Raw genomic sequence first — 8536 nt, 5'->3', positions numbered from 1 at the left:
ATTACATAAGACGAGGGATAATTTATTTCGCTTACTTCCTGACTTGTTCTTTTGGAGTGTGCTGTGGTGGACGTGCCTTCCGAGAGAGAATAAAACAAACTTAAAAATACAAAGTCTCTTCACTGCTTGTCACACCTGCATTCTGCTTCACATAAAATAATACTTATATATATTTAAACTATACTAGTCTTGTGACCTAAATGGAAAAGTCCAAATGTAGCTTGATATGCGATAAAATACAATTCCAACTTTTTGAGATAATACAAATGTATAGGAAGATCTATTTTGGACTAAGATGGAAGATCTATTTTGAAACAGAATACTAATATGCACGTTTAATTTTTTATGTATTTTGTTTTGATTGGACTGTTTACACTAAATGTAAAAAGAAATCCATGTATGTCACTTTAAGTTAACTTTTAAAGCTAATTATAATAAAAATTATTCTTTGGAATTTAATGTAATTTAAATACAAATAAACCTTTTTTCAAATTCTAGAATCCAAGAAGTTGCGGTTTAAATATTAGGAAAGAAATTAGAACCATATAATATGTGTCTGATAGTTTAAAACAGTATATAGATTCTAATCATTATCTATATCAAGACTGGTTGGCTGTGAATGCCAATGAAATGATAGGTACATTTTATCACAAAAGTCTTCATTAAATAATTTTCTCCAAGAATTGTAATCAAATTACAAATTACTTAAAATTAGCCAAAATGAAAAAAAGCATCAAATACCCTTAATACAGAATCTGAAAGTAATAAATTTAATGAAATTTTTCATGAACATGTACTTTTTTCATGGATTTTAAATGATGCATGATAAGGGTAAACTGTCTTAAAATACATCTCATAGGCAGCAAAGGGATAAATATCATAGCAAAAATAAAATTACTAGTAGTGTACTTACCACCATTGTGAACCACTTCTCTCAAAATGCTACGTAATACTTCTTTGCATTTTTTTTTTATACAATTTCTTTATACAGCACCAGGATATTTTGGCTAAGAGATTTAAGCTTCTGAATTAAATAATTTGTCAAAGTATAATCCAAATCAAAATTTATTCTAGTTTATATATGAAGCGTTCCGAAGAAATTTATTTTGTAATCCTATATTTGTATCCCAATTATCAAAGTCCCAATTTTGAGATGCAATTATCTTTTGACATTTGTAACAATAAGAGATGTCTTTAAAAATGCCAGAACAAATTACAAGTATTATATATCTTTTTTTTTTTTAAACCTACATACACATTTCTGCTTGGATTAAAAAGGAAGTAAATATTGTTAAAAAAGAAATTATACTTGTTATTTATTCTATCAACTATAAAAAAATAAGAAAAAATTCCTATACTAATTTTTGTGATTATATTCTTATTTAATAAAAAATGAAACTAACAAATGGAGAAATTCAATAAAATATCTCCATTAAGAGCTAGAAAATTAATGTGTGCAATTTAGGGAAAAAAAATTAATTACAATATAAAGAATGTATGATATATGTTAATCTTATAATTAAACAATTAGGCTTTTGTGGATCTTAATTACTAAATTATTACATATTTAACAGTGTCAAAATGGGAAGATTTTAATTTGTCAATCTTTTTTACTTCTATACTTCAAACTTTATATATTTTAATCAAGCTTTACAGATATTTTTAACAAAAAAATTTGAAATGCTAATTATTCTTTTTGTAAACCTTTAAAATTGTGACATACCCCTTCTTAATTGAAATGTTTATTAAAATCTTATACTGTTCTTAAATGCACAATTTTTTTTATCAACCTTTAAATAGACAATTTTCTTCACTCCTTGCTTTTCGTCCTTAATTATTTACTTTAATATTTTGTTATGATTTTTAAACAAAGTCAATAATGTCATGCTAGTTAAATTGCACATACATATATATCAACATTCCCTTAGTATCGAAAAATTGCAAGATTTTATAATTATTAACATGAACCATCTCATTTTGGAAGATTTTTCTTTTGAAAAACCTAGTTTTTGATCAAGAACAACATCAAAATTAAAAAGTGATATTTTATTCAAGTCGCATTTTTACACAAAACTAACATCAAACCATATGTATGAACAATAATGGAAGAATTTTTTAAAACTGACTTATGAATACTCCAAGAGGCTAAACTAATTACCTCTGTAGTTGATGTTTAATGCAATCATACAATTTAGGTTTATCAATATAATTTCTTAAAACTTCAAAGACATATATACAGTCTTTATAATATCCTTAAAAATACAGTTTCACTTCAAAGTCAAAAGGAGTGACTTATTTACTTTAAAGAATCATATTTCCCAGCAAAAAGTTAAATGATCAAAATAATTAACTATTAATAAATATTACTGCTTAAAGTAATTATAGTTGAAATATTATTATGAATCATAATTAAAAGAATGCCTTAGCATTTATCTGGCATGAAGTTTAAATTTCGGCAATCTTCAAAATGCATCAATCTTTATATTATTCTTTTATCTTCATATTATTATTACTCAATCTTTATTTATTTATTAACAGTGCTCTAAACAAAAATTTGCTAAATCTGTATAGGAATAGTAACCATTACTTGATTCCAAACATTTACGTTTGACAATGATTGAGACCCCATTATTTGAAAGTATACCAATCGACACTATACGGTAAAATAATATTTTCAAAAGCAGAGCTGAATATGCAAAGATATCTAATTTTGGAAGTTTTGCAATAGTTTAAGTTATAGATTTACAAATATAATACTACAAGTGATTTATAAGCATAAGAATTAAACGCATTCATTTGGATTTTTCACAGAAATAAGGAACTTATTGATACAAAATAAATACTAAAATGTATAATACTTTACACATATTTCAGTAAAATAAAAACTATAAAATTTTTCAAAACAAAAGACCTTAATTTTATATATTAGAAAAATTACAAGAAGTATGGTTATTAATTTGAAAATTAATGTATACAATCATTGGTACAAAACTTTTTTTTCTTAAGTACGAATATGTGCACTATTAAATCAATTAAAAAGTCCCTGAAATACTAAAAAGAACATAAAATCATAAGATAACTTTTAGCAATGATATTAGAAATCTGTTTGTGTCTATATAAGATTTAGAAGGTGTAAACACTGCAATATTTTGCAGCATAAAAACAAAAGGATGAATAGAGTTATCATGTATTATCAATCAAAATGTATGATTTGCAAACATATCCTTTCAATTGAAGGCAACATTTTGGAAGTTTCATACAAGACATAAATCAAACAAGTAGAAAAATTTAAATAATGAACAATTTCGCTCTTCATCCACAAAAGAATAAGAAGAGAAAGAAGAATTCATAAACAGCAGAACCTTTTTCTTTTCTTCCTTCTTACACTGATTTCAAAATATTATCATAAAAACTGTATATGCTGACATGGTGTTGAATTAATATGTTCTTATTACATATGAAAAGTACTTGAATAAAATGATAATGAGAAAAATACAGAAAAATCGACACAAACTATCTTCTTCCTCTACCTCGACCACGACCACGGGCTCTTCCGCGCCCTCGGCCTCTACCTCTTCCTACAGCAGTTTCTTTCTTCTTTGCTTTGGCTTTCGGTGTATCATCTACCAGTAGAGTTTCCAGCGGAAGACTGTCTGGAAGAATATAATAACGAATATTGTTTCCTCGAATGCTGATGGTTTCTAGTTGAATAGGATCTCTGTTTTTCACTGTTAGCTTTACAGACCTCAAATGCGTATTCATAGCGACATCCACGCCGGTGATGGTACCAGATACTTGGGTACCATTCTTTAATTCTATCGTCACTGTCTCATGACTTAATTTCATTAAAAATCTAACTAATTTCATGATGAATTATATGAATCAACTTCACTTATCTTTCAGAAAATTAACAAAAACTTTTAACCCACCGGCAAATATCGAATTTTTCTTTCAAAATAATAAATGGTTTAAAGTTTAGTTGCCCTTTGCCATTCGAGAAAGAATATTTGGAAATTCTATGCATAATAACATGAAAGGTAAAATTATTGCAGTTCATAGATTAAGTATATAATTTTAAATTTCAAAATATATGCAGACTATTTCCTACCTATAAACAATTTTTAAGAAATTTTTTTATGCGAATTAAATTACTATTTTCACAGCTGGACAGTAGCTCTAGTACGACAAACAGATGCTTTTTTGGAATTAAGGTTGTGATTAAACCAAACAGGTAGTCCTGCTTATTTGCGTATGCGTTGTTTGTTTACAAGTTTGCTGTCGTCTCTTGTAATTTGTAGACTCTTTCATTAGTTTATTATGTTTCGAGGAATTTATTTTCTTGAAATATATTACAGCTAAACAGGAGTATACCTTATTTTATGCATACCAACAACAATCCAGAAATTTCTGTGTTCTAAATAATGAATGAGAATTCAGTTTGTTTTGAGAACTTGCCTTCTGAAATAATTGAAAATATTTTTAATTGTGATATTCTATCATTTGTTGATTTATGCAGAATAAGCTGCGTTTCTCAATCTTTGAACCTTATCGCAAGAAGTAACAAATTATGGCGGAGAAAGTTTGCTCTAACGTAATCCATAGTTTGTCATATAAATTTTATATTTTCACATGTTTCACAGATTTTTTTATTTTAAAATCTTTGAATAATATCAAAGAGATTATAATAATAATAAAAAAAAGTATTTAAAATTTTCACAATGATTTAAAAACTTTTAAATTGAGTACTATAATGAAAGGAAATTTATGTTTAACATTCTGGTTTTGTACTCTCAATTATTTTGTATAAAAGTAATTATTAATATATTTAATTTCCCATTTTATATTTAAATTCACCATCAATGATGCAGCACAATTTTTGTGAAAATTTATTACAGCTAATTGGAGTCATTATTGAAACATTAGGGGACAATCTCTTAGAAATGTAGTCTTTAATCACGGATTCTTGAGCCGTATCTCTTTGGAGAGAGAAAAACTTACTATACAGTTTTCCTTATGCAGATATTAGTGCATGCTTTAACATAATGTTTTGTTGAAAGTGATTATAATTTTTTAGCAAATTCATTTTAGAAAATGAAAATGTAACGTAATTGATGAAAACTAACCAAATTAACAATATAATAATGAATTTGAAAAAGGCTGAACACATTTGATAATGTATCAGTTTAAATAACTTACAGTTTGCTAACATTTATCATCATGTACTTGATTCTTCTGTATGACTCAGATTTCATTGTTGCTGTGAAATTTGAATTTTCATTGTTTTTTCAAATATTTTGTTATGTATTTCGCTTTTATTATTAAAAGCTGTGGAATCAAAGTTTAGTTTAATATCTGTGTAATTTACATGAAAGATAAGAAAATAGTGAAAGATATAGTACCAAGATAAAAGGACAATGGACTGCAATATCACAGACTGGTTTATAAGCACATTGAATAGAATAGATATAAGACTATTAAAATAGCATGATTTTAATGTCTGTCATAATGTGATGCTTAAAAATAATTTTTGGAAAGAATTATGAGCATCAAGTTGTGTATAAGAGATTTAATTGAAAGTGAGCATAGTCAATAATCCAGTAAACCAACTAATTGCCAAAAGTAGCCAGTCATTAATAACGGTTTAAAAAAATAAATATTGTAGTTAAACTTGAGTAAAATTTATTAATTCCAATGCTTTTTCCTTCAAAAATTTTTACTTATACATTTTTGAAGAATCTGGACAAAGACACTTGGAAAATGCTCATGAATCCTGTATTATTCTCGTCTGCTCTATGTGGCAATATGAACTTTAAATCCTATTAGTTTAAAAAAGTACAACTTCTTAAAAATGTCAATGATTTATAAATATCATAATATACAAGCAGATTTAATGGAATAATATTTTTTTTCATCTTCCTAATTTTTATATTTACATTAGAATTTGACAAAACTTTCTCTTTTTTTTTTTTTTTAATTTTATTTTAGTAACCACTTTAATTTTGCACTTTAGTTGTTTCAACAGATAAAACTTGTTTGTTAATAATAATAGATCTTATTAAAGAAACAAGACAAAGTGAATGGTTTTTATTTTAATGTAATTTTGATAATAATTTGTTATAAGGAAGTTATTTTTAGTTTTGCCAAAAAATTTTCATGTAAATAGGTATGAAAATAACTTTCTTACATTTTTATTTCATCTTCCATTGCATTGTCTTTTTATTGTTCAGTTGTATAAATCTTTTAAAGAAATAAAGGGTAGAAATTTAGAGAAAATAATTGACAAATATGAATTTTTAATTAAATCAATTAACTAAATTATATGCTTGTGTAATGTTTAGCTTTAATCATAAGTCATTGGCAAACATATTCAGTCTTTAGGTATAACTAGCCTGACATCTTTGACTAAATTTAAGTCATTAATCATTAGCATATAGCTAATGCATGCTAGTGATTAACATCATAGCTAGTAATAAATTATTTTGTTAACTAAACATCAATCTGTTTAAGATTATTTATAATAGACAAACATTTTTTACTGAGTCAAATTATGTTTGTCTTTTTCAACTTTTATACTTAATTTTAAATATTAATTTTAAACTATAAAGTTTAAAATTACTGTATTACAATGCACAAATTGCTATTGCTAACAAATGCACATAATAGGCTATATACTTTTATAGGCTATATACTATATACGTTAGTTATATACTTTTTGAGAAATGCAAAATTTTTAATCATCAATGCAAATTTTTATTAGAATCTCAAATAGTTCTTAACCTTACAAGTTTTATGTTTTTATGAATTTTTTTTATCTCCTTTTAAATGCATACCCATACATTTGCCATAAAAATGGTTTTTAATTACAGTACACTCCCGATTATCCGTGGAATTGGGTGGCGTGGCCGCCGCGGATAACAAAAATCACGGATAATCAGAAAAAAGCTAAAAACGGGTATAGCAAAAGAGAAAACAGTCATTCCAATTTTGAAAAATTGTTTTATGTACAATAAAACGTAAAATAAACAGTAGGAAATGTTTATCTAACGCTTAATATTTTAGTATATCACTCAAAACTAACCTAAAATGCATTTTGTTAATGAAAACAGAAAAGTGCTTTGTACTTACAAGAGGCATCAAGGATGCACAGAAAAATTAATACATATGTACTGTTTTAATACTGTAATGTGTTATGTAATTACAAAAGTATAACTGTAAAACTAGGCCTTTTTGAAGAAATCAGTCATTTGTGTTTGCTTCTTGCTTTGGAAGCATTTTCTCTTTGCTTGGAAGCAAAAAAAAAAAACTTAGTGCGGCAGGCGCGGATATTCAGGAGTGTATTGTACTGTTTTAATTTGACACATTTTTAATAATTAAAACTTTTTAAGACAAAAACCACCACTTATGATTATGCTGTGCCTCATTATTGTACTAAAGCATTTACATGCATTTTCTAAAAATATATAAGCTTGATATAATTTTTGTCTAACTTTGATATATATATGTATATTTGCATCTTGAATGAAATATTTTTTTAAGAAAACCACTGATTTTTCCTATTTTATTATGACTTGATTTAAATTAAGCATAATAATAAATTTATAATCAAGCTTCCTTTATTCATATTTTAGATATCCCGCATCTGTATTATTATATGATCCTGTTACAACTGATTGGAAATACGAATTTCGGAGAAGGCATGGGTGCGAATTGTCAATTTTAGAGAAATTACAAGAAATGGCTATTGACTTCTATCACACAGAAAATGTCTCAAGTGATCAATTTTTAAACTTCAAATTTGTATGTTCTGATCATCCCTTTGGTCTTCAAGTAATCATTGAAGATTTATGGCAGATTGTGACTAATACTGACAGGTATGAGAATTGATGCGTATTTATTTCTATTTTTATAATGTATTAGTGTAAAGTCCACTAATGTTTTAAAAAGCAATAAATATGTATTCATCTTTGGGATATTTATTCATTTAAAATATCTTGCATAACTATTTATTCATTTAAAATAGCAATGCATAACTATAAACTATTATCCTATAACCAAAAAACTCTTAAAGTTTGTTGATTGTATATAAATGCATATAATTGAACAATTTTATTGAAAATAATAATGTCATAGTAAATTTTATTGTCTATTACTGATGAAAATTTTCTTGAAACTTTTAGTCTTTTTCATTGAGAATATAAATGCAGAATTAAAAAAAAAATCTACTATTATATAGCTGAATCCTTAATATTGGTGTTATTTTCACTATTTCTTCTTATATACTGTGAGAAGAAAAATGAAATTTTATTTATACTTTATTTTGTAATTACTTCCTTTATTTAAATATTAATTTTATATGTCTATTTAAGGTTTTTATTCCAGATTGTTTAAACTTCTTCCTCCTATAACTTCTTTCATAAGTGGGTTTTTTTTTTTTTTTAATTTTAGGTTATTAGAATTTAAAATATTTAAGTACTAATAAAAGATAAATAAGAATTTTAATTTAAAACAGTTATTTGGTGAATTTAATTAATTGTAA

The 8536-nt window shown here is 25.7% G+C and overlaps 2 protein-coding genes across 2 annotated transcripts in view; one reads left to right on the top strand and one right to left on the bottom strand.

The window, feature by feature from the left end:
- Positions 1-2031: 2031 nt before the first annotated feature.
- On the bottom strand, positions 2032-3983 carry LOC129971133 (small nuclear ribonucleoprotein Sm D1-like). The gene has a single exon (XM_056084628.1). It carries the CDS (start codon positions 3865-3867, stop codon positions 3514-3516), a length of 354 nt encoding a protein of 117 aa, XP_055940603.1. The 5' UTR covers positions 3868-3983; the 3' UTR covers positions 2032-3513.
- A 249-nt stretch (positions 3984-4232) lies between these two features.
- The window catches only part of LOC129971132 (F-box only protein 21-like), a 29847-nt gene continuing 25543 nt past the window's right edge, over positions 4233-8536 (top strand). The window contains exons 1-2 of the mRNA XM_056084627.1: positions 4233-4591; positions 7629-7871. Of these exons, the coding sequence (XP_055940602.1) occupies positions 4422-4591; positions 7629-7871 (413 nt within the window). The 5' untranslated portion in view covers positions 4233-4421. The remainder of the gene's footprint in view (positions 4592-7628; positions 7872-8536) is intronic.

This window comes from Argiope bruennichi, chromosome 6 (assembly GCF_947563725.1).
Source record: "Argiope bruennichi chromosome 6, qqArgBrue1.1, whole genome shotgun sequence".
NCBI lineage: Eukaryota > Metazoa > Arthropoda > Arachnida > Araneae > Araneidae > Argiope > Argiope bruennichi.
This window is presented reverse-complemented; position numbering and strand designations above follow the sequence as displayed.

What these genes read in the sequence shown, in the direction of transcription:
- LOC129971133 (XM_056084628.1), bottom strand. Translation starts at nt 3,867, where the DNA reads ATGAAATTAGTTAGATTTTTAATGAAATTAAGTCATGAGACAGTGACG.